General features: G+C 46.0%; 2 protein-coding genes across 6 annotated transcripts in view; one reads left to right on the forward strand and one right to left on the reverse strand.

Annotated features, from left to right (window-relative positions):
* CD1H11orf42 (chromosome D1 C11orf42 homolog) lies at window positions 1-5,004 on the forward strand. 2 transcript variants are annotated; one of them, XM_047878273.1, is made up of 3 exons: window positions 1-83; window positions 3,623-4,421; window positions 4,790-5,004. In XM_047878273.1, exons 1-3 carry the CDS (start codon window positions 12-14, stop codon window positions 5,002-5,004), a joined length of 1,086 nt encoding a protein of 361 aa, XP_047734229.1. In that variant the 5' UTR covers window positions 1-11. The 2 variants fall into 2 exon arrangements, with proteins under 2 accessions (XP_047734229.1, XP_047734231.1); XM_047878275.1 differs by having other exon boundaries at window positions 4,692-4,822.
* The window catches only part of FHIP1B (FHF complex subunit HOOK interacting protein 1B), a 24,556-nt gene continuing 3,411 nt past the window's right edge, over window positions 4,292-25,436 (reverse strand). Inside the window, exons 2-12 of one of the 4 annotated variants that reach the window (XM_047878270.1) lie at window positions 18,233-18,561; window positions 17,467-18,105; window positions 16,940-17,098; window positions 16,664-16,750; window positions 16,306-16,473; window positions 12,685-12,764; window positions 12,257-12,420; window positions 11,052-11,831; window positions 8,411-8,589; window positions 8,091-8,253; window positions 4,292-5,666 (exon numbers count right to left, since the gene is read on the reverse strand). In XM_047878270.1, coding sequence (XP_047734226.1) covers window positions 5,305-5,666; window positions 8,091-8,253; window positions 8,411-8,589; window positions 11,052-11,831; window positions 12,257-12,420; window positions 12,685-12,764; window positions 16,306-16,473; window positions 16,664-16,750; window positions 16,940-17,098; window positions 17,467-18,105; window positions 18,233-18,370 — 2,919 coding nt within the window. In that variant the 5' untranslated portion in view covers window positions 18,371-18,561 and the 3' untranslated portion in view covers window positions 4,292-5,304. Of the gene's footprint in view, window positions 5,667-8,090; window positions 8,254-8,387; window positions 8,590-11,051; window positions 11,832-12,214; window positions 12,421-12,684; window positions 12,765-16,305; window positions 16,474-16,663; window positions 16,751-16,939; window positions 17,099-17,466; window positions 18,106-18,232; window positions 18,562-25,436 lie in introns of those variants that run through there. The other 3 variants (XM_047878272.1, XM_047878269.1, XM_047878271.1) reach the window with 3 other exon arrangements.

The raw sequence follows: 25,436 nt of genomic DNA on the forward strand, positions 1-25,436 counted from the left end.
CATACCCCACCATGTTGGTTGGTACCCCCCACCTGCTGACACTGGATGAAGCTGATGCCACCTGGACCCTCATCAAGGATAAAGTAAGAGAGCTAAAGAGAAAGGAACAAAGTGTGACCTAGATGGGTCTGAGCAACTTATGAGTAGGAAGTGGTGGGTAGCTTGAAGATAATAATATTTACTCTGTGCTTACTTACACGCTGGACACTGTACTAAGTGCTTTGTACACACTGTCCAATTTAATCACAATTGCAAAAAACAGCAAGAAGTTCCTTCAAAGGCAGTAAGAATTTCTGAGAACAGAGACAAGTGCTAAGTCAGGGTAGGACTTATGAGGTCAGGAAGGCTTCCTGGAGAGAGTGACGTTCTAGCTAGGCAAGTGGGAATTATTCTCACATAGAGGAAAGAGGAATGTTTAATAAACACCTAAATGAGTTAGTGAGCAGGTGGGTGGGTGGGTGAGCGAGTGAACAGTGTATAATTAAAAGTACAGCACATGCAAAAGCCAGGAGAGGATTTAAAAAAATTGCATATTTGTGAACTCAAATAGTCTGTAGAGCAGAGTTCACATGAGTAGTGGTGAAAATGAGGTCAAAGAGGTACAGAGGCTGATCATGAAGAGCCTTGTAAGCTTTCTAAAAAAGCTTGAACTTCTTCACAGATACGCCCTCCACCTTAACATCCACAAAATGAGAAATTTGGGTTTTGAGCCAAATATGGAGATTTTCAGGAGCAGGCAGATGTCAGCTCTGAGTTGCAAGTACCCCTGCCAAATCTAGATGGCCACAATTTCTGAATTTGGAGAATTTAGGGATCAGGTTCTGGTTACATAATCTGAAGGACAGTGAATTTAAAGCACTCATAGAAGGCAGCCCTTCTATCAAGTTTAAAACAACCATCTTAAAGTAGTGCCTACTAGACTCAAACAGCCTTAATAGATATAGCTCCCATTAGAAATGGAGCTCACCACAAAGGTCAGCTTCCCAGGGAAGCAGAAACAGGAGAGCCAAGGCCCTCACAAATATCAGAGTACCTAGCTTCAGCAGATTGGTCCTGGACAAGATCAAGCATTTCATTACGATGAAAGTAAATGCGGTCATCAACCAGCAGACAGCTACATCTCTGAGCATCAGAAAAATTCCCTATTTAAATGGAAAATTGTCAGGAAAGGCAAAGTAGATACACAATAAATCACTGGTGATATGTGGCAAATTCAAGGAGCAGGACACATCTGAGTAATCTGGTTTCCTCTCTCCAGAACTGATAGTTTATTGGGCACTTTGTAGAACATACAGTTAACCAAAATATGGCTTGAAGTCTCCTCATTCAGAATTCATACCAGCCGAGGTATACCCAGGAAGAAAGTTTTCCAACCTCACTTTCCCAGGCTGCCCCTGGGAAATCTAAATTTGCAGGCTTCTATGTTCCACAGAACTTTTACCCAGAAGTAAAGGTGCAGTGGGAACAGGTAGTGGTCTCACATGGTGACTCTACAAAGAACAGTCCCCCTGGCATAGAACTGAGTGCCCTATTTTCCCTATTTTAGGATAACCACTGGGGGCCTCAAGGGTAAGAAAAAGAGCCTATAAACCTCCCCACCATGGCAAATTCATGTCTATTCTGGGAAAAACCCTCCAGCTAAATCAGGGATTCACCTGATCAGAAACTTGGACCATAAGAACAGGTATTTTAAATGTCAAAATCCCACTAAAGAGGTACCTCCTGGAGACACTCCTATTTGTCTTATTTGTATAGGATCCTAGGGACCAAAGGAGCAGCTAGGGTAGGATTCTGAAGTTATATTTGGTCACTATGCTTTCTTTGTCATGGGGAAGAATATTCTAAACAAAAATGCCAACCCACCAATGCTCTGCTCTCACCCCTGGTAACCCAACTGGCCCTTCTCAGAGCTTCTCAGAGAACTGTTCTTCAGCCTGATGGCCCCACCAAAAATAAAGTATTTCCTGTCCCAATGAAGCAAAGAAGAGGAATTATGGGAAATTCTTCCATGCAGATTAAGAAAAAGCACCATGATAAACACTAGTATTTCAAATGGAAAAAAAAGAAAAAAAAGAAAAAGCACCATGTATTTCCCTGGCCAGGCGACAAAAGACAGTACTCTTCAAGCTACTTCAGCTTGTCCATAGTGCAGACACAACTTGATCAGTTAGCGACCCTCCCTCCTCTTATGCTATGGGGCAGCACTTCCAAAAACAGTTCTATGTAGCAAAAAACAGATTGATCATAAGGGATCACTGATGAACTCTACCAGAAGGCTGGCAAACTGGGCAAGGCCAGGGGACAGGCATGTAGGAATTGGGAGCTGAGGAAGGGCAGTAGAACATAGCAAAAATGCTATTCTGAAAACAGAACGGGTCTCAAACAGGAAAGGGATCCAAACAAGGAATTTTATGTACTGGCTAGCAGACCACAGAGCCAGAAGTCTGAGCTAGCAGTATCTTTGATGAGTTGAGATCATATCTAAGTACGAATACTAGAAAGGATCGTACAAGATTTCCCAGTCGGTCATGAAGTTAAACTTTCCAGAACTGGGTTAACCAAACCAAAAAAGGCCAAGACAAGAAGGACAAAACCTAGAGGAACTAGAATCCCTGAAAGCGTACTAGAAGAACCAGCATTTCAAAGATGAGGCCTCAAATCCCTAAAGGAACTCTCTCCTGCAGTTAGGACAGAAAATGTTTAAGAACGGTCATTCCAACCTATTTCTGTGTACCCATTTGTGGTGAATAACATCACCCACCCAATCAATCATCTAATAACTTATCCTTCAGGATTCCTTTTCTCACATTCCTTAAAGTGATCAAGTTCTACTAATTCCATAACCTAAATATCTTCCCCCATTATTTTAGTTGAAGGCCTCACCATGTTTTGCTTGCAATATTACAATACTCTTAACTGATCTTTCTCTCCTCTTGTCTTCCTACTCAAAATTAACTTTCTAAAGAGCCTTTCTGATCTTGCCCCTCTTGCCCAGAGCCCTTCAAGTGGTTTTCCATTGCCCTCAGGACCAAATTCCTGTCACACTGCATACAAACAAGATCTTTCAGTCTAGTTGCTGTGTGCTTGTCCCTCTTCATACCCTATGTTTAAGTGCAATGAAATTACGTGTTCCTGAATGTGCCCCACCTAGTTTATAAATTCTGGTTTTTAAACTGGTTGTATCCTCTCCCTGGATTGACCATCCTCCTACCTAGCTGATTCCTTCAAAGCTCATGTATTACCACCTAGAAACCTTCTCTGATCCTCTTCTATCAAAGAAAAAAGCTGTTAAATCACTACCCGTCTCCTCCACACCCGTGTTCTCTATTATCTTACTTAGCTGACTACTGTGTACATATTTGTCTCCTCCATCAGACCGGGCTATAATAGGATAAGGTCAAAATCTCATGCTTTTATGTATTCCCAATATCCAGCAGGGTCTGGCACATAGTATATTCAAGGTTTTGCTACAGGAGAGAACTAGGAAATAAGCAGGAAGCCGTCTGAGCACATTGTAGAGATGTAATTGCACAGGGAACAGCAGGAGGGTCAATCTAGAGTAGGCTACCAGGTAACTCCTGACCCTAACTCAGTCCCTGACCTATAAACTGGCCATCTGCAGGTTATCGAGGAGCGCTTTGGGCCCAATGTAGTGGCAGTACCTTTCCTGTCGGATGCAGCCTGCTATGACCTACTGGGTGTGCTAGTGAAGCAGTCCCGACCAGCCCACACACGCCTGGCTTTACCAAGTCGGCAGGGTCGGCGGGCACTACAACCAGTAGGGCCACTACCAAACCTCCTGGAGCAGGTAGGATCTAAGGGTGCCTTTGCCCACTGCACTCGGGAATACTCACCAAACGGCCGGGAAGAGATCGCCTATGAAGAAACGCGACTATTGGATGGGCAGCCCTGCAGGATCCGCCTGCACATGGGTGGTCTGCGCAAGAAGGTGGCCTTCCTGCTGCTGCCACCAGCTCAGGTGAGCCTACAGCAAAATCTTCCCTGGCTCCGAAGCACCCACAGCATCTATGTCATCTACCAGGTCTTCTCCTGTTCCTGGCTACAGCTGGGGCTGTTGCCTACAGCCCAAGAGCCCCAGCTGCTCCGGTTACAACGGTCCCTGCCTGTTGCCTTCTCCTGCCTCAAGTTTTCACTGCAGCCCAAAGGAGTGCTGGGACCACAGAAGCCTCTGACCAAAGATCCACTGCCCCATGGGGCCAACTGGGTCAGACCCAACCTTGGGATCATGCCACCTCTGGCCCCCATGTCAACCCCTACCGACACCCCTGAAGCTACTGATGTGCCCCCACCTGCCCCAGCCCCACCTACACCACCTCCTCAGGAAAGGCCAGAAGGCAGACCCACCAGATTCTCCTACAAGGGCCGAAACCCCTTCCGCAGGGGGCCCCAGATGCTGTCAGGTACTGCTAGGGGATATGAGGTTGAGACAGATGGGATCTGGTGGAGGGAGAGGGCATGAGGAATATAGGAATGTGTGCCCCAGGAATGTGTGGGGCACCCCTAACACCACACCAGATCCTGGTGAAGGGGATGGAGGGAGCCAGGGGTGGTGAGATGGAAGCATGGTCCTGGTGAGGGGGTGGGCACAGCACAGAGGGCCAGAGGGAGGGACCAGGAAGGCAGAAAGACCAGGGCATGAGTCAAGCTGTGACTATCCCCAACCCTGGCAGAGAACTGGCTCTTCAGCCCCCGCAGCCCCGCACCAGGAGTCCAGGGTGGGGGCCCCGGGGACCCCGACCGGCACTCCATGTCCCTGCCCCTGCTGCAGGGTCTGTCCTCAGAGTTCGACAGCGACGAATGAAGCTGAGGCGAGAGATTCAGGGGGCAAGGCCCCCAAGATCTGGCACAGGGATACTGGTCCCCAATAAACATCAGCTGCTGCTCCCCCAAACCATCCTCGGCCCATGCTGCTTCTTCCGTCTTGGGGCTGGAGAAGAGTCCCTACTTTTTTCCCCTAGGCTCCATGACCCCCTCACCCTTTAACGGTGTTAAGAAGCACCTTAAAACCTTAAAACCAATGTCCTCATGAGAGAGAAAATACCCCTGACCTCCTATTTATGTACAACCTTCCTGGGGCCCCAGCCCCAGAGAAAAAGGGTGGGAAAGAAGAATGAGCAGAGAATAGAGATTTCCCTTTTATACATATTGCAACAAGTTCTCCATAAAACATTCATCAGAAATAAATTAAAAAGTCCTCTTACCACTGCCTCCAAACATAAAAAGGAGCCTATACCCTGGCCCCAGCCCAGGCCACTGGAGGCCCTGATTGTCCATGGAAGAAAGTTAAGGATTGAGGGGCCCGAAGCCTGAGACAGGAGGACCAGATCCCTCCTCTGAAGTATCCAACAAGAAAGGCGAGGTGACAGCATGGGCCTGGGAAATGGCAGCCAACTCCTTGAGAAATTCAGGGAAAATGACTGCACAGTAGACAGCATTCTTGACTCGCAGAGCCTCACCTTGGCGCTCAGGGGCCCCACCCCGAGGGGGTAGAACCGGAGTTGAAGCCCCAGGGGAGCCCCCACCTAGGCCAAGTCCTGCGCCGTCTCTCCCAGGCTGAAGAACCAACTGTGCCGCCTGCCGGGCCCTGGTTGGACTGTGTGCATGCCGCAGGAGCAACTCCCCCAAGGATGGCCTCCGGCTCTTCACTGGGAATAAATGGGTATCAGGGATCGTGAAGGTGCTGGGGTAAGGCATCCTCTCTCGGTCTGAGAGATGCCCCCCTCCCTGGGTTCACAGTAATCTGGACTAGGACTCTAAAACCAAAATGCTGCCTGCCCAGCATTTTTCCCTCCATCCAGCCTCCCCACCAAGCCAACCATCACCCTTAGTCTTCTCGGTCAGTCAACACAACTGCTTCATTCCCAACCAAGACCCCTTCTCCATGCCCTCTCACCCTGAGGGACTCTCTAACTGCTCCTCCCTTTCCAATCGCTATTCTACCATCACTAAGCTATTTCTCCTCAGTCCATAACACAGGCTTACCTTATGCTCCTGAACTATCTATAACACAGGACCCACAGCCTCTACTCCTTCAACACCTACAGGGTGTATATCCAATCACAGTCCAGGGGCTTTACCACTTCCACCATACTCCACTATCCCTCCAGAATCTGATCTCCTGTGCCATCACTTCGCCAACCACCAGTCTCTCTCCTAGATCCACCAAAGCCTACTCCCACCTCATGTCACTTTAGGCAACTTCACATGGCCAAACTTCACCTCACTTTAGACTCAAAGGAACCATTTAAAACACTGCTGTCTCTCCTAATTTTCTTCCTAGATTCCTGTCTCTGGATCTTTGTCCCATCTCTAGGGCCTAGATTCTAGGGATCTAGTCTCTAGATCATGTTACAGTTCCCACTCTCTATCTCTAATACTGGCTACAGAGGTACGCTGTACAGGCCAACTAAATACGGCATTCAGAACCCTTCACAACCAGGCTCACATGCCCCCTCTAACCCCTTCTCCAAACTCTTTACACCCACTCCTGCTTTTGTGCCCACACAGATCTGCTCTTCCTGGAACCCTCCAGGCTTCTTTCTTGCTTTTGTAGCCTTCTAGGTCTTAATTTTGCTCTCCCCACTGTTTCCATCATCCTTGGCCTAATCTTATTATCCCCACCCCTCTGAAAAACCTCTGATTTGCCCTCCACTGACTTCCCATTTCACTGCCTTTATCATACTGTACTGTAATAACTTGTTTCTAGTTTATATACAGATCTTCTATCTCATACAGTAATCTGTGAGCTCAAGGGCTTAGACTCTTATTTATTCTACAGTGAACACAATACTAGCACTATGGAAATAAGACATCTTCACATGAGGAAATCATGCTAAGGAACTATAATAACCGTTCTGGTACTGTCTTCCCAACCCACATCTCTCATACCTCCATCTCACCCCTGCTCTCTTGCTCTTAGCATATTATTTTCCTTCCTACTTTGATTAGCAAATAAAGGACTTCAATTTCCTGACTTTTCCCTCCACACCTCACAACTCCATGGGTACATATCACTTCCTCCTTTGATCTATCCTCATTTGCCTCAAAAGGAGGAAAAAAAATCTTTTCCTGCCCAAAGTTAATCCTTTCCTGGTGCAATGGATCCCACTATTCCACCACCTTTGGGACCTTGCTTTCCCAGTTAGGACATTTCTCTAGTCACTCTCCAGACTGACTGTCAGCTCTTTAAAAGCAGAGGTCTCATCTTATACCTCCCTGAGTAGCCTGTACCAAAGACAATGGCTAGTACATACAGCAAATGCTCAGACACTTGCAGATGGAAGATCTAGATTTAAAACTGCATGGTCACATTTAATTCTTCCTTCCTCCTTGTGGCTCACAACCATTCACCAAACTCTGCCAAGACTTCCTTTTCATTTCCACATTATCAAATTCTTCCTTCCTGTTCCCACTATTCTAATTCAAGCCTTGCAGGTCACAGATGCATTTCAGCAGAAGCCTCCTGACTCTATTTTCTCCTGGCTCCAATTCACTTAGCACATGAACTAATATGCTTATCTCTCCACTCTCATATCTAAGAACCTCCAGTGGGTTTTCACTGCCCAAAAGATCACAACTTCTACCCAGTCCAACTCCTAATCTGAGAACCTAATCTGAACTCTGGCCACATCTTTCCAGCCTTATTGCCAACTGTTTCACCACCTTCCAAATCCCCTGTTCCAACAAAATAGTTCGTGCTGTTGCCTGGACAAAAGAAAAAAGCCATCCCACTCCTTTGGCTACCCAAGTCTTATCTATCTCAAGAACCATGTCAAATGCCATTCCTGTTCCCAAGCTGTAACAATACCTCAACCTAGAGACTACTCTGTCCCCTTGCCTGTCTTACTACTTCAGCAGTTTTTGCTAGTGCTGCTGATTTGGCTCTTAGAGGACACAACTGTATTTTATCCTGTGACCAGAAGCCACAGGACAAACATCAAGACTCAATTTTCTACAACTCCTCAGTTCATGGCACAAGGTTTCACCCTTAATAAGAGTTCAATTAACCTGGGCTAATTAGCTATCTAGGGAAGGTAGGAAGAGGACTGGAGTGGTGGGGTAGGCCTCACCTAGGGGATCGGAGCGGCGGGGGGTAGGTCCTGCTGCAGGGCCCTCGGCCCAGTCCAACTTGCCACGGGCAATGAGGTACTTCTTGGCTTTGGATAGCAGTGCTGGGAAGTCCTCCTGGGAGGCCGCAAAGCTCTCAATTTTATTCTTCACAGAACCCAGCACCTATGAAGCACAACTTCATGACATTTCTGTGTGGCTCTACACTGACAGTCCTTTCTAATCCCACTGGGCCTGTTCCCAGCCCCCCCAGGGTCACTCCAGCTGCGGGCCTGGCCCACCATGGAGCCTGGACGCACCCATGCATGCATGCATCGCACACCTGCAGCAGGGACTTGACACTGGGCTGGAAGACCATGTTGGTGTTGAGCAGGAAAGAGCGGAGCAGGGGCTGGGGGTGACAGGCCAGCTGGGCCACCAGCCCCGTCAGCAGGAAGTTGACATAGACGGAGTTCTGCAGCATGTTCTCGAGTTTGGCAAAGAGCACAGCCATGAAGGGGCCTGGGGAGGTTGGGCACAAGGATACAAGGCCTGAACACAATGCACATCACACGCATTCCTCCCAAAACCGAGAGACCCCCCGCCACTAGATGAAAATCATTTGTATGTCAGTGTCTGGGTTATATTTAAGTATCCTGTGATCACCTACTCTGGAAGAGATGAAATGGTAGATACCATGTGGACCCAAAAGTCCACATGCCAGCTTTACACTCAGGATGAAGAGCCAGATCATAGGCTCTGGAGTCAGACAGACCTGGTTTCAAATTCCAGCTTTATCCTTTACTAGTTAAGCTGCTGGATGAATCAAAATTCTCTAAGCATAGTGTCCTACTTAACAAAATAAAATATACCCACCTCACAGGGTTATTAAAAGGATCAAAGAAATATTCCTATAAAGCAGTTAGCCCAAGATGTAGCAAATTATAAGTTTTCAGTAATAACTATACACTACATAATGTCTCTCAGTATTTTAAAAAGTTTCACCCAAGAGACATAACAGAAGAAAGAACAAGCAAGAAAGTGATTAGGACCAAAAGAAGAATCAGGTTACACACAAGACAGAGGATAACACTACACCTGGATCAGAAAGAAAGCAAGAATGAACTGTAACAAAGACAAAGGTAACTACGAAGGCCAACTTAAAAGATAGGGGAGAAATCTCTGGGAGCCCCAAAGAAGAAATCAGCTCTGTTCAGGAACTGGGAACCAAGAAGGTAGAAGAGAATTTATAGAAAAAAGTTTAGTTCAGAGCTAGAGAAAACTGACTCAGAACAGACTCTTTGCTGGGTGAGAGGATAACAGAAGGGATTAGAATGATCTACTGGGAGAAGTGGCCTCAACTGAGCCAGATCACCAGCAGGAGGACTCTAGAGCCATCAGTCTGTCTGACCAGTGATCTGTAAGGGAAAGGGATTAAACCTAAGAACTGCACCATGAACTGAGACAGGAGAGCAACAAAGGGAAAGAGGCAATGAATTCCAAAAAAGATCCTAGAACATTCTCCACTCCAAATGCATGTGACTGGCCTTAACTCCATACAACTCTAGCTTAACAGGGTCCTAAGACACCCCATAACTCTGTCCTTCTGTTTCTCTCATTTCCTGGGACTTTCTTACATGAGAAAATTCAAAAAGCTCAGAAGAGTTTACAAAGAAGAAAAGGGACACAGCTTCAATTAATGTTTCAAGAATGTGGTAAAACCTGCATACCACCTTCTAATGGTACTGAGCAGGAAGAAGCAAAGCTTAAATAAATGGAAACACATTTTCTGTAGTCTGCAAGACGGAGTTGTCGTGACTCTAGAGCAGAAGCCTTGATGCTATGCAAGCAGGATGGCAGCATATCCCAGGCCCAGTTAGGACATGTACTGCTCAAGGCACAATAACTTGACTACAAACAACCAGAAGATGGGCGTATACCTTGGTCAACTTATATCTGCCTTGCAGCCAAAAGATGACAATCCCTAGTAAAAAGCTACCACGTGCTGAGTTCTCCCAAGGTACCAGCATCACAGTAAGTGGTTTACACACGTCAATGATATGAAGGGACACTAACTCAAGGTGTGTCTAGACACTGCTTCTCAGAGGTGGTGTATTTTGTTTGTTTGTTTTCCCCCTAGAGTGAGGTGGGGAGTAAGGATAAGAACCAGATAAGAGCTGGGATGGTAAAGCTGGATCTCAAATAAAAACAAAGAGGAGTTAGCCCAGTCACTCAGGTCAGGTCTAACTCCAGGGTCTTTAGAAAGACCAAAAGAGCTCAGTTGGGGAGATCAGAGCTACACTTTTCTCATTTGCCCTCAAAGAGGCATTTCACTCTATCTGCTTCAGTCCTTACTACTAATGATGAGTCTGTAAGAAAGTCTTAACTGGGTAATTATAGCAACCAACAAGGGACAAGGACAGAAAACAGCAAAAACCTGAAATTGAGTCCTTCTCTAAAGAGACTAGGAGAAGAAAGGAGACCAGGGCAGAGTAGGGGGAAGAACGCCAGAAGAGATGATCCTAGGTCACAGAAAAGTTGATAGGAGACCCAACACCCAGACAAATATACGGGTGGGAACAGCATGGAACAGCATGGCTTACAGATGCCTCACATACAGAACACCACATATGTCCTCCATATGTATTGTTCAGATATATTGCTGTGATTTACCAGGAAACACCAAACACATCCTGATCACAATCTCAGGAAATGGCCAGACTAGGGAAGAGGAGGAACATGCACATAGAACATACAAGGCTCAGACATAAATTAATACTCAAACCAGCACAAGCATGGAAGACATATAGACAGACACAGAGACCCAAGTATGACATGTATCTGGAAGGGATCCAAGCAAAATGGATGAAGAGCTAGGCAAGTACATGGAAATGACATGGAAAAGAAGTCTCAGAAATCAGCACAAACATGTTGAATACATGCAAAGAGTACGCAAAGGGGAAGGCCTAGGCTAAGTAGCTTACCAGTGAAGGGCTGGCTTGGCAGCTGGTTGAGCGTCCGCAATGGGCTGCTGAGGAAGGGGCTGGGGGGCTCAGGGGGACAGGTGAAGCTCTCATAGGCCTCCTCCTCCTCAAGAGGTAGTGGAGGCTCTAGCGGGGGTTCTGAGCCAGCCCCCCCATTGCTTAATGCCACCTCCAGTTCCCGGAGCTCCTGCCCAAAGCCCTCTAGTCCTGCCATGCCCTCGGAGGTGCTCTCTGGCAGTTCCCCAGCCCCCTCCTGAGGCACCCGACGAACCTTCTTGGCCCCCTCAGGCCATGGTCCTGGCACCCCATTGAGCTGGGGAGGGGGCAGGTGGCCAGGGCCCTCCCCTGTACCCCCAGAACGCCCTCCACTCCCCAGCTCTTCCTCCTCCCCTTCCCCCACATTGTCCCTGTCCTCCTCAGGCAGTAGGCTGCGTTTCTTAGTCCGGGAGCCAACAGGACTAGGCTCAGGAGGGGGCCGCTCGCCATCATAGGGGGCAGACCAGGTACGGCAGGCTCGGACACACCGGTCCACACCACGGCGTGCCTCACGCAGATACTCCAGGTAATTGTCTTCCAGCTCACCAGGCTCCTCCACAGGGCTGGGCCGTCGGCCAGGGCTGGAGGCTGGGGATGCAGCAAGCCCTGGTGAGCGAGGGGCTGGAGCTGGGGATTCCGGGCCACCCAGACTCTGCTGTCGCAGGAAGAGGGCCAGACGAGACGGTGTGGAGGGCCGGGGCACTGTCATCACAGAAGAGGAGTCAACACTTGGGCTTCCAGGGCCTACAGAGGGAAAAAAAACATAAGAGGAATCAAAGAGACAGAGGGCCAGGAGGAGGAATAAGGCACCTAGGGAGACTAAGAGAGAAGGCAGTGAAGCAGCGAAGAAATGTGACCTATTTAGGCAGCTGATTCTCCACCCTCCAAATTAAGCTTTTCTGCATCCACCACCCCCACTCACCACCCCCAATACCAAAGAAACAATGGAAAATAGAAACAATACATGACTGGAATGAAGAAGAGGAACAGCTTTGCTCAGAAGCTAAATTTCTTTGGTGGATTTAAGGCATCAACCTCCCCAAAGATGAAAATGCCACTCATGGCCATCTCCCTCCCCGCACCCAAACCCCACCTTCTTGCTAGGCTCCCCAGAACCCAGGCCATACCCGTTGTGTCCTCCCTTCTCCCTGCCTCTCTGCTAGGCCCACCTCGTGCCCATGAGGCATGCTCTGGACGGGGTGGGCTAGGGGCACGATGCCGACAACAGCGTGGGATAAGGGAGAGAAACTTGTCTGCAGCTCGTCCATATAGGTCCACATCACGTACAGCTGGCTTCTGGCTCAGCATCACATGGTTACACGGGACAAGATACCTGGGAAAGCAGAAAAAGGAGCACAGGATAGATCAGAAAGGAAGGACAGGGCTTGGGAGAACATCAGGCCAATGGAACTACATGGCCAAGACAGGCTCCAAGAACATCAGGCCAGTAGAAACACATGGCTAAGCCAGGCCAATGGAACTACATGGCTAAGCCATGCTCCACATGAGCAACCCCAATACAACCCATGGCCCCAGCAATGCACAAGGCCTTGAGAGTTCAGGATCAGCCATCCCTCAGCCCTGCCCCCACAGGTACCTGAGAACCAGCTGCAGCAGGACATCCTCACAGCTGAGGTTCAGTAGGGTCCTGAAGAGACTCAGAGAGACCATGCAGAGCTGGGGGGGTGGGGGAGGAGGGAGGGAGTCACCATAAGAGCTCTCTACCCACCAAGATGTTTACCAAATGGGAACCCCCCAGCCCCAGGCCCAACCAACCACTCCTAGAGTAGCATGTGCATAGGGCCTGGCACATAATGATCATTTGCATATTAAATAAATGATCACATGATCTTTGTAGGCAAGACCTCACTATTCACAGATAGGAATGAACCATGTGTCACGTTCTGTATTTCTACAGACCATACACATGTCAGCAGACTCTCTGGTTACATACCCTTGTCAGCAGAGATTCCAGTAGTACTTAATGAATACCCATGAAGAAAGACCCTAGGAAATACTGGGACTGAGTGAATGACTAACAGGAGACAACAACAATATGATAACTAAGTGAATGCCTGTCAGCAGAGACTGCGGCTGCACAGTAACTAAATGCCTACCAACAAGAAACCAGAGGGAACCTGGAAGAATCCCAGCTGGGAAGTGGGTGGGGCTGTGAACATGGAGTCTGAGTCACCTCTCCAACACTGATGTATCTCTAAGAAGGTAGAAGAAAGAAAAGCTCAAGCACAGCTGACAGGAAAAGGAAAAAATAGGTGTGTCCAGAATAGAGGAAACCATTTGTTTTAGAAAATAAGAAGGGTGGTTCTTCTCTGGCTAGGCGAAGAGAGTAGAAGACAACAGACACAAGTAAGCACTCCCTCACTCCTTTGAACCCCCACAGCACTTTCTCTCTACTTCCCTTATGGCAAGTATACCTAGAGCTCCCTGAAGATGACTATTGGGTCTTAGGCCAGGGCACACTGCACAGTCTAGATGCTCATCATTTACTAAATAAATGTGGGAAGATTAAAAGCCAACTGTAGTGACAAAGAGATGAAATATCAGTTCACATATTTGGATATTTGCAAGGATGTTTTCAGATTTACCCTAAATAACCATTTTAACTAGCAATGAAAACATTCACACTCACTGAAAGGTTGTGAGGTAGGTAGAAAAATGGTACCCCAAAGATGTCCAGGTCCTAATCCCCATAACCTGTAAGTATTTTACCCTACATGACAAAAGGTACTTTGCAGATATGATTATGGTTATGAAATTTGAGGTGGGGAAAGTAGCATGGATTATCCAGGAAGGCACAATCAAATCACTTGAGTCCTTAAAAGCACAGGACCTTCACGAGCTGGGTCAAAAAGATATCTGAAGCTTGAGAGGGACTTGATCCACCATTGATGGCTCTGAGGATGAAAGAAGGGGGCTACAAACCAAGGAATTTGGTTGGCGTCTAGAATCTGGGAATGGTCCTCAGCTGACAGCCAGCAAGAAAATGGGAATCTCAGTCCTAGAACTGCAATGAAATAAATTCTACCAGCAACCCTACTGAGCAAGGAAACAGATCCATTCCTAGAGACTCCAGAAAGGAACACAGCCCTGAAAACATTTTGATTTTAGCCTAGTGAGATCTGTGTCAGACGTATGACCTACAGAACTGTAAGATAATAAATTTGTGTGTTTTAAGCCACTATGTTTGTGGTGATTTGTTATGACAGCAATGGGAAACTAAAACAGGCACAGAGACTGACTAGCCAGCATGATTCACTTGAAGCCACAAAAGAAAAGCTTAAAGAAGTTCAAAGTCAGGGCAGCAGAATCAAGACTAAAAAAGGCCAAACAGTAGAAAGGAAAGCCCCGGCATCCTGAAATCAGAAACAATCTTGTCCTCCAAGAAGCAGGAAACAAGAAGAAATACCCCAAAAACATGAAGGCTCCTGAGACGAGAGGACCAAATGCAAGACTAATAAAATTAAATGCTGAAGACTAAAGACAATGAGAGAGAGTCAAAGTGAGGATAAGATTAAGACAAAAGGAACATGGAGATAGCCCAACATAGGAAAAAAAAAAAAAAAAATCAACCTCAAGAAGGAAATTAACTGTCTCAAAACATGAAGAGGACATTCCATCAGGCTGAATAGATAAAAGACCATGGTCTAACTTTAGCATAATGCGAAATTGGTATCTTTGTAAAATTAAAGCTTTGACATCTATTTCCTATTGATTTTAGACAATAATTCCTAATTAACCCAGGCATGTATCATAAGTACTTTTTGGAATATTGTAAAAATGCACATGCCCTGTATATTATAATCCAAGAAATCTAAGGCAGGGAGCCTAGAAACTGTTGTAGCTGTTGCCATTTTCAAATTCTGAAGTGTGCACCTGGTTCAGAAACACTGGTCTAATCAAAGTCAGTGTAGAATACTTCATCCATACCCTTAGTATTCAAAAACCTCACCTACACAAAACAGCTATCCCAAAACCTCACCTACCAAGAGGCCTACTACCAGGTATCTCAATGTATCTGAATGATTTTCAACAGTTTTCCAGAACCTTTAGTAATCTGAGAACTTCTATTTTAAATACAAGGACCTAGGGAACTTCAATTTGTTATAAGACAGAAACAAAAAAATGGTTCCAGAGCTAAATAAATGGCATAAAGTTCATGACTAAATGAATGCTTTATTCCCCTAGACAGACTCTGGGTCTTTATTATTGAAAACTACTTACTCCTCTTTCATACATATTTCTACTGATTAAAATCCAAACTGCTTACCATGGTCTACAAGGTCATGCATGACTGAATCTTACCTACCTCTCTACTTTCACCTCATTCCCTTCTCCCCCTTGCTCACTACACCTCCAGTCTTACTGGTCTTTTATTTCCTCAAATACACTCACTCATCCCCATCTCATGTACTGTGCATGCTGCACCCTCTGCTCAGACTCTTCTTCCACTTGTTCTTCAATAGGTGAACTCCCTCATGACCTTTAGGTCTTAGCTCAATGTCACCTCCTCAGAAAGGTTTCTGACCACCTTATTATTTTCTAAACAGCTGTTTGGTTTTTTCATAACAGTGACCACAACTTTCAATTATTTTATTAATGGGTTTGTATAAAGTAAGGAAGCTCCATGACACCAGCAACTATGCCTACCCTGTTTACCACTTATCCTTAGTAGGAGAAAACAGTAAGTAAAACATTCAGTAAAAATGTTCAGGAGGAAAAAATGTTTAAGTAGGTAGGTGGGGAGATGCGTGCCCCAAGTTACAGCACTTCAAATGTGGCAAATCCAAAGGGGAAAAGAGCTAAGCATACCAGTAGCAGCTGGATCACCTATCAAAGCAAACACAAAACCTGGGGAAGTGATCTCAGTCACCCACAGCAGGCCACAGTACAATACACAGCTGAAGAGAACCCCAGGCCAATGCTACATCGCAAGTACAGCACAATGGCAAAACCCCTAGTCATGATGAGGAGCCAGTTATCCAGAAAAAGTAATGTGTTCTAGATTCATATATTACAAAAGCAAGGGAGCTACTCCCAAAGTGGTCAAAAGTTTAATACTGGAAAGTAAATGCCACCTAACTTTGAAGTGACTGCTGGAGACAAAGGCCAAAGAAGGGCAGGCACACCCTCCCAGAACAAAGTTCAGAGAGAGAAGATGGCTCACCCAGGTAAGCCAGGACAGAGGTAGGGGCCATACCCGGGAGTTGCTGCCAATACGGGCAACGAGGGTGTCAAGGATGGTGTGGGTGTCATGCCGGTGTAACAGCAGGAATCGCAGGAAGGTACGGAGCAAAGCAGGCTCTGAGATACTCCGTAGGAAAAGCTCCAGATAGGCGGTACTGGCGATCATCTCCTCCACAGAGGTCTGGATGAAGGGGAGGGAAAGTTTGGAAATTTAGGGCTTCCCTGCACATGTACTAAGTTATTTTCCCCGAGCTCTAAGGAGGAACCAGGAGAAGATAGGGAAAAGGGGAAGAGTACCCAGCCCACTACTTCCCACATTGGTCCTGGCACTGGGGTCACCACCCCTCAGCCTTGCCACCCATAACTCTCACCTTATGCAGGGCAGGGCCCATGACAGGCACCAAGAACCCATTATGGATATAATCAACTAGCTGCTTCTGCACCAAAGGGTGAGCCACCTGTAGGGGTACAACAGAGAAGGAGGAAGAATGTGAGGTGGCCACTGTCTGGAAGGGAATAGAATGGTACAAGCAGGCACCCCACCCCCAAGATGGCAGAACAGCAGAACTCCAGGGAATGTGCCCCCTTCCCACCCCATTTGCCCAGAATGACCAAGAACCAGTCCTCCTGGGAAGGTGCAATCCCACCTGAATGACTGCATTGCAGAATTCTAGGGAACTCATGAAGAGCGCAAGTGCTGGCACTCCCAGCCAATCCTCCCGTCGCAGGCAGTGCCAATCATCCCCTGGAACCTCAATCTTGCGGGGCAGTGAGGAGTACAGGGCACTCAGCCCTGTGGCCAGCACCTGGGGGCCATCCCCAAGGACAGGTTACCAAAAGCTCAGACAATACATAAAAGGGAACCAGGGGAGCTATTAACCCAGAGTTTTGATGGGACTAGGGGAAAGAACTATTCCTCAAGCAGATATTTAGTTATCCAATGTGCCAGGACATCACCTGGGAACACTGGTCCATGAAGAGTCTTAGTATCTATGCTGTCCACCTAAGCCCATGTTTCATCCCCACCCCAACTCCAGGCACTGTTTTCAAACCCAGGGGGCTACCACCTAAAGGAAAAGTACCCAGTACATAGCCCCTCCACATCTTCTGGATAGCAAGGTGCTGTCTAGTGACTATACACCATACCCTACCCCCCATCCCAGGAGGTGCTGACCGGGCAGAAGTAAGAGTGATCTGCAATGTAGCGGCCCACAGTGGGACTCCCGGCCGACAGAGCCATGAGCAGGAGTAGGGCATCACGGGCCTGCTGGCCCAGCGTGCCCTCCCGATGGACGAAGGGAACAAGGCGAGAAAAGAGGAGAAGGCGGGGGGCAGCTCCAGGCTCAGGAGGTGGCTGCAGGAAGAACTCGAGCAATGAAGGTTCCCGGGCCAGACACACACACAGCTGGCTGAGAAGTAGCACCAGGCCTTCATCCAGTGCTGGGCTACTGGGCACAGGACGGCCACAGGCATCCAGCAAGGTCAGCAGAGCCTCACGAACTGGACCATGTCGCAACAGTGGCTGGCGAGCTTCACTCACTAGCATCTCAAACAGCTTCAGTTGCTCAGCCCGCCGTTCCTCAACCCCATCCCCAAGCTCATCCCATTGAAGCTGCCAAACCAACACACGGGTTAGCAGGTCCTCACGCAAAGCGAACTCCAGCAAGGGCCCAGGGGTCGTGGGGGCTGAGGGGACCACACGATCTTCTACCAGCAGTGTCAACATCTGGTAAGTGTGGTTGCGTACAGCACTGAGATCATCTGCACCCCCAGGAGCTGCCCGAGGGCCTTGCCGCTCCAGGATTCGCACTACCTGGAGAAACAGAAGATAGAAGGAATCTAAGATGATATGATGACTAAATGGGATGGTGAGAGTGAACAGAAGGTTAGGAGAACTCAGGGAGCCAGTGGATTAGGCCATTTGGTATAGAATCTCCTACCTGGGACCAGTGGTTCTTGAAGACCATGAGGCAGGTCTCAGGGTCAGCCATGACAGGGGCCTGCAGACTGGACCCCTGAGGTACACGGTGCCCAGGGCCCCGGGAGGCCAATCTGCTCAACCAGTTCATCCTCTCCATGAGGCAGGCTGGGCAGGGCCAGTAGCCAGAGGGCCACACTCTGAGAATTTGCCAGCTGGCAGCTTTCTCCACTTGTGTCTCTAGTCTGCTTCATCCGGTCTGCAGGAGCCAGTAGCTGGCCATGGATCCAGAAGATACACCAGGCTGGAATAGCGAGCCCAGAGGTCACGGCCCAGTCCAGACCTGCAAATCTAATTCAAAGACAGAGAGAAAGGAAGAAATCAACAGAGGAGTTTGCCTCTCTCCACTCCCCAACAGGAAGAACTCAGAGCCATCAATCCACTGAAAATTCCACACACATATGCAAACACACAGTACCTTAAATATAACGTGTTTAAAACAGAACTCATTCCTACCACCAAACCTATCACTCCTCCAGCTTTCTCCATCTCAAGTACTGATACCAATATTCACCTACATGCTCAGGCCAAAAACTTGAACATCATCTTTATTTCTCCTTTTCCTTAATTCCAATGTCCAGTTTATCAGCAAACCCTATCACCTATACCCTCAAAGCATGTCTTACTATTGCAATAGCTTCCAATCTGGTGTCCATGCTTCCAGTCTTGTTTCCCCCTCCCCTGACAGTCTAGTCTACACAAAATAACCAGAGTGATATTTTTAAAACCTAACTTATGTTACATCTCTCCTCTCTTGAATACCCTCCAATGACTTCCCATCACACTAGTAATAATCCAAATCCCTTACCGTGGCCTCTGGGTACTCTATGATCTAATCTGTATTAACTTCCTACCATCCTCCTCCTCACTCATACTTTACTCACACAGGCCTTCTAGAATACTCTATTCTCTGGGCTTGGAGTGCTCTTCCCTGATCTTCACATTGTTCACATCACTCCATTTTTTTCGAATGCTGTCTCCTCAGAGAGGCCTTACTTAATTCTATTTAAGTAGTACATCTTCCCACCTTCACTCTCTAGCTTCCTAATCTTCCTTCTTAGCAGTTTTCACTATCAAAAAATATTTACTCGCTTATTTATTTGTCTAGCTTCTCCACCAGAATGTAAGCTCACTGAAGGCAAGGTTTGTCTGTTTTGTTTACTATTGTATCCCCAGTACCTAGAGCAATACCTAGGGACTCAGTAAATACTTGCTCAATGTGTGGATGCTTAAGTGAATGAATGAATAAACAAACGAATGAATTAAGGAACAAGAAACCCAGTCTTGGGGTGCCTGGCTGGCTCAGTTGGTAGAGTATGCAACTCTTGGTCTCAGGATTGTGAGTTCAAGCCCCACATTGGGTATAGAGATTACTTACAAATAAAATCAGGAAGGAAAGAAGGAAGGCAGGCAGGCAGGCAGGAAGGAAGGAAGGAAGGAAAGAAAGAAGGAACTCAATCTTGATCTGACTCCAGCCCTCCGAGACTACTGAGGAAGAAATATTTTTCTACCTATCACAGTCCCTCCCTAGAATCCCACCCAGTAGGAAATAACCCAAGAGACCCTTAACTAGCTGAACACTCTTAAGGGGGAGAAATCCAGAGCCCACTGAAAGAGTGGAACAATTTTTATTCCAGTGAAGAGCACAGGGACACATTCCCATATACACACAGATACCCCACTCCTGCCAGATATAGCCAACACTCACTCCTGGGGCCATGACATGACACCCTCACTAGGGAAAGGGAAAAAGTACCAAAATAGCTGTTGGCCTAGACCATGGCTCACAGTTCCTTCTCCATCACACCCCTCACCACCTCAGCAGTATTATCTCTCACAAGTACAAAAACTTCAGAGGAAAGGCGTGGTTCAGTTGTCCTTCCTCTTTAAGCTCAACAAGGGCTGAAGGAACCCAGGGACCTGGCAATAGCCCCACACTCAGCCCTCGGGTTATGTTACCACCATCCCCTTCCACCCAGATACTCTCTCTTACAGTACCACCAACTCACAACCAAAGGAAGGTAGCAACTATACTTAAGGAAGCCTTCTGTAAAATAGGAGACAGTTTTATAAAGGGCAGGGCCAGCCCTAAACAGCAGGCAGGGTTCACTCACTGTACATCCGTACTGATAATGTACTGAGCACTCTGCTAAATAATCAATGCAAATACAAAGACAGATAAAAACAGTTGGAGGGGAGCATAAACAATACCTCCAATGAATATTATAAACAGAGGTATTTACAAAAGTATCACAGGGATATGAAAGCAAGTAATTCTGCATGAAAGACTATAATGGGGATTCCAGAAAAGAGATGACTTCTGACTTAAATCTTTAACAACTGAAATACTGGCAACAAAGAGAGCAGAGGAAAAGACCTTCATACTAAAAACAGTATGTAGAGAGGTGCCTGGGTGGCTCAGTCAGTTAAGGGTCTGACTTCAGTTCAGGTCATGATCTCACGGTTCGTGGGTTCAAGCCCCATGTCGGGCTCTGTGCTGACAGCTCAGAGCCTAGAGTCTGCTTCTGTATCTCCCTCTCTCTCTGCTCCTCTGCTGCTCTCACTCAGTCTCTCTCAAAAATAAGTAATCAGTAATAAAAAAATTTTTTAATTAAAAAAAACCAGTATGTACAAAAATATGGCACCATGAAAGAACATGACAAATCTGAAAAACAGTTCCAACTTGGGGATGGCATAATCACAGACTACTTAGAGAAGAGAGAAACAATATGGAATTGAAGGGTAAATAAGGGTGAAGCTTATAATTAGCAGTGAATAGCAGGCTAACGAGTTTAGGTTTTATCTATTGACACCCCGGAGACAAAAAAGATTTTTTAGACAAGGAAATGACAAGATCAAATTTGCCTTTAAAAATATGTCAAATAGAAGTATAATAAGGTGAATGAGACAGGCAGAAGGCAGATGAAGTAAGAGCAGGATTAGAAAAGATAAATCTGATATTCACCTTTATCTTTGCATGTGCCATGTGATAATGAAATTATTTACACCTGTAATATCTCTGCCAATAATACCAAGCTCCTTCAAAAGGGACCATTATCATTCATTCTTTGCAATCACAGTGCCAACACAGTGCCTGGCATTCAAAAATACTTGTGGAACTGAACACTGAATTAAAACCAATTATAGCTAACATATATTGAGCACTTACTATGTGCCAGGCTTTTTTCTAAGTACTATATATAGTAGCTCATTTAAATCCCATAAAAACTCTAGATGTACTGGTATCTCCATTTTACACATAAGAAAATCGAAGCCTAGAAAGGTTAGATTTACTGTAAAGTTAGCCAGCTAGTAAGCAAGACTAGAATGCAAATGCAGATAATCTGCCTCCACATTTAACCTAGCCATGAAGTAGAAGCAACAAGACCTGACAAATGAATGGAGGAGAAGAGAAGACTCAGATATGAAGTCTAAGAGATTCAGTAAAAGATAATGCTTAACAGGCAAGGAACACATAACAAAGGGAGGAGTGTTTTAGAAAAAAGGATGAATACAGTTTTGGATATGTTAAGCTTTGAGACACCTATAGGATATCCACGATGTCCAGAAAGCAAACAGAAATATTATACGTGAGCTCAAGAGTGAAATCAAGAATAAGGATATACATCCAGAAGTCAACAACTAATTGGTGATAGATGAAGCTATAGAGAGGGATGGAATCATCCAAAGACATCAGCAGATCCTGAAAGGAGCCAAGGGTAACATTCTGTGGAAAACCAGGAATTAGGAAAACAAAAGAAGAGGTGTTTTTGAAGACTGTGAAGGTAACCAGAAATGGAAGGAAAAATCCAAGAAACAATGATAATCTAAAAATCAAGGAAAGGAAGTTTCAAGAAACTAGAGATTGCCATAACATATAGTCTACAGACAGACTAAGTAGAATGAAGATTGAAAACAGTCAGTTTTAGCAATCTAGTTTTAGATAAACTTAGGAAAGTAACTAGTTAAAGAATGACCAAGAGCCAAAGAAATGTAAAATGCAATTATCTGGAAAGTCAGTGACATAGAAGGATGCAAACAGAGCAACAGCTTAAAAAAACTAGGAGGGGTTGGAGGTGGGAAGCCAAGAAAAAGAGTTTTTATTGTTTGGTTTGGTTTGGTTTTATGGGGAGCTTCAAGGTTGTTTGTCAAGTGAGGAAAAGAAGTATGAAGAAAGTAACAGGTTGTGGATAAATACAATGGGGATAATAGAAAAATCAAGTATAGCACTAGTCTGAGAAAAAGAAGTATGTATGCCATTTTCTCTGAGGAGGAAAATAGTAATAAAGGATGGGTGCCAGTTCAAGTAAATCTGAAATCTGAAAAAGGGAAGCTAATATCTACTACCACCCCACCACTCACCTAATCTTCTCTCACTCACTCACTCACCCAGGAGAGTCGGGGTGGGGAAGAAGAGAAAGGGGTGAGAAGGTGGTAGAGCCACAGAACAGATGCTCAGTCTTTCATACGTGGTTTCCTATAAACCATCAAACAGTCATACAGACTGGTAACTACCAGCAGCAGGGATGCACTGAAAAGGTACTTATCTGTCTGCCCAAGTACTGAAGATACCAAGTAAGCATGGGCTGGGGAGGGCAAAGCCAACAGTTGAGAATACTAATAAGAAATGTCCCCTTCTACTAGCTCTCTCACTATTATTAGCATTATGTCTTATTGGTTTCCTTAAACTCTGCCTATGCCCTCGTAAATATAATCCCTTTATCAAATTCTTCCCAAACCAAATGCGTTCAATCTGCCCCCCTGAAGACCTTGAATAACGGAAGAATATCTATTACTGCTTACAGAATGCTTTCTCAATCATAATCTCATCTGAGGACTGAAAACAAATAGAGGCCCTAACATCAAGAATAACACAAAGTAGTAGGTAAAGCAGGAGCTCTGGTGTTCCTCAAATAAAGGTTTGAATCCCAGTCCACCATTTTCCAGTTGTGTGACCTTAAAAAAAATCACCTCCCACATCAAAGCCTCAGTTTACATAAACTCCTGATGAAATAAGTGTTGTTACTGTTTTAAAAATTAAATAAGAGGGGCGCCTGGGTGGCTCAGTCGGTTGGGTGTCCGACTTCGGCTCAGGTCATGATCTCGCAGTCCGTGAGTTCGAGCCCCGCATCGGGCTGTGTGCTGACAACTCAGAGCCTGGAGCCTGTTTCAGATTCTGTGTCTCCCTCTCTCTCTGACCTTCCCCCATTCATGCTCTGTCTCTCTCTGTCTCAAAAATAAATAAACATTAAAAAAAAAAATTAAAAAAAAATTAAATAAGATAACCTATGTAGCACACCAGGCATATAAAGCAGGTGCTCTGTAAATGGCATTTTCCTTTCCCCATTCCCTCTCCCGATCCTATCTGACCAAGATAACCTCACCTCTAAGAGGAGAGATCTAACCTGCTCTGACCTGTGCATCCCACCACCTCACACTCATACCCTGGTAAGCAAAAGATGAGCCAAGCATCCAGTGTCAGCAAAGTAAAGCTTGATCATGTCCAAAACTAAACTGTCTTTAGCTGCTAGGACTCATTTCCAAAGATTAACAACTAATTCCTACCTTGCAATATAACTGGGGTGCCCACTTCTGCTTTATTACTTGACCAACAAAGGGCACTGCTCACAAACTCAAGAGGGACTAGCCTCCAGGACCTTTCTTCATCCCTCCCGATCCCCAACTCTTCTCAAAGACTTCAAAAAGAAAAGCCATACTGAAATCAGTGTCTCAGAACCCAAAAGCTAACACTTAACCAGGGCCCCCTTCACAAACTGTAAAAATACAAAAGGAGACCATAGCTTGGTGTTCCTATCACCTACTTAAGACTCTCTCATTCCCAGCTAACTGTGCAAAGTTCAAAAGCGAGACAAAGAAAATGGAATCACCACTCTATTACTGTGCCGTTTCCTGCCACAGCAAAGTCTATAAAAAAGTATGCCCCTCTTCCCAGATTTACCATCAGGCTCAGTCACAGGGGAAAAAGGGGAAGAAAGAGCTGATCTTTTAGACCCACAAATAGCCAAGTTCAGTCACTCATCTTAGGGCACAAAATAAAGCCTTACAGGTACATTCAGCAAGGGTGTCTACCAACCTCAGAATAGCAGGCACAGGTAGGAAGGAGGTGGCTCAGTTTTACTGAGGAACCTTTGCCCTGGGAGAGGCAAGAGAGGGAGGGAGCTGGGGACAGGGATACACCTGCAATACCTACAGCAGACAGGGAGAAATCAAAATGACCTCTCGAAAACAGGTCAGTAAAGTCCTGAGCTTTCTCTCCCTACAGTGGCTCTTCCCAGGCAAGATGACTGACTACTGACATTAGAGGCACGAATGAGCTATTACTGTAAATCCTGAAAGTAGAAAGATCTGGTTAAAACCTCATAGGAATACAAAAGGAGGGGGGACCTCACAGGAGCCTAATCTAGAGCTCAGCTTACATATATCCTCCCTGCTTGTCCATCCTTCGGCCTCTATGCATAAGACAAATGGGCTATCAATGTGTGGTGCCAACTCACCCCCTCCCCTCTCCCCAATACCACCTCTGCTTCTTACAGGGAATCTCACCTGACTTACACAACAATGTGAACCTCAGTTATGGTGACTCTCCTTTATAACAGTAAATCCCTATGTCACACATGGTTCTCTCTCCACCCCTCTTAGGTGATGATGACAAAGAAGATGTCAAAAAGAGAAGAGACTGAACTAGATCCTAAGGAAAAAGGAAAGTTCACTGGGCAGAGAAGAAAAAGTGTCCCTAGTTAGAGAAAAAGCTATTACAAAGATCTCAAGGCTTAAAAAAAGTAACATGTTAGGGAACTATGAAGACTTTATTCAAGCTGGAACACAAAGTAGAGAGTGGCAGGAGATGAGGCTGGAGAGGTGAGTTGAGGCCAAATGATGCCATATTAAGCTATTTGGATGTTGTCCTACAGAACACAAAGAGCCAAAAGTTTTTAAGCGAGGAGCTCTATGATTACATTTGTATTTTTAGAAAGATCATTCTAGGGAAAGACTAGAAAAGAGCAAGACTGAAGGCAGGAGACTGTTGGGGGGAGGGAGTGAGAATCCAGATCAGAGATGAGGAGGAAGTAAACTAAAGCTTTAACAGTGAAGATGTAGCCACAGAGATGAAGAGGAGATAATTTAAAGGGAAACATTAAGATTTT

This window comes from Prionailurus viverrinus, chromosome D1 (assembly GCF_022837055.1).
Source record: "Prionailurus viverrinus isolate Anna chromosome D1, UM_Priviv_1.0, whole genome shotgun sequence".
Taxonomy (NCBI): domain Eukaryota; kingdom Metazoa; phylum Chordata; class Mammalia; order Carnivora; family Felidae; genus Prionailurus; species Prionailurus viverrinus.

Excerpts from the sequence above, each read along its gene's own strand:
- CD1H11orf42 (XM_047878273.1), top strand. The coding sequence starts at position 12 with ATGTTGGTTGGTACCCCCCACCTGCTGACACTGGATGAAGCTGATGCC. Across the intron at positions 84-3,622 it reads GGACCCTCATCAAGGATAAA|GTTATCGAGGAGCGCTTTGG; the intron begins GTAAGAGAGCTA and ends GGCCATCTGCAG. Across the intron at positions 4,422-4,789 it reads GGGGCCCCAGATGCTGTCAG|GGTCTGTCCTCAGAGTTCGA; the intron begins GTACTGCTAGGG and ends CCCCTGCTGCAG.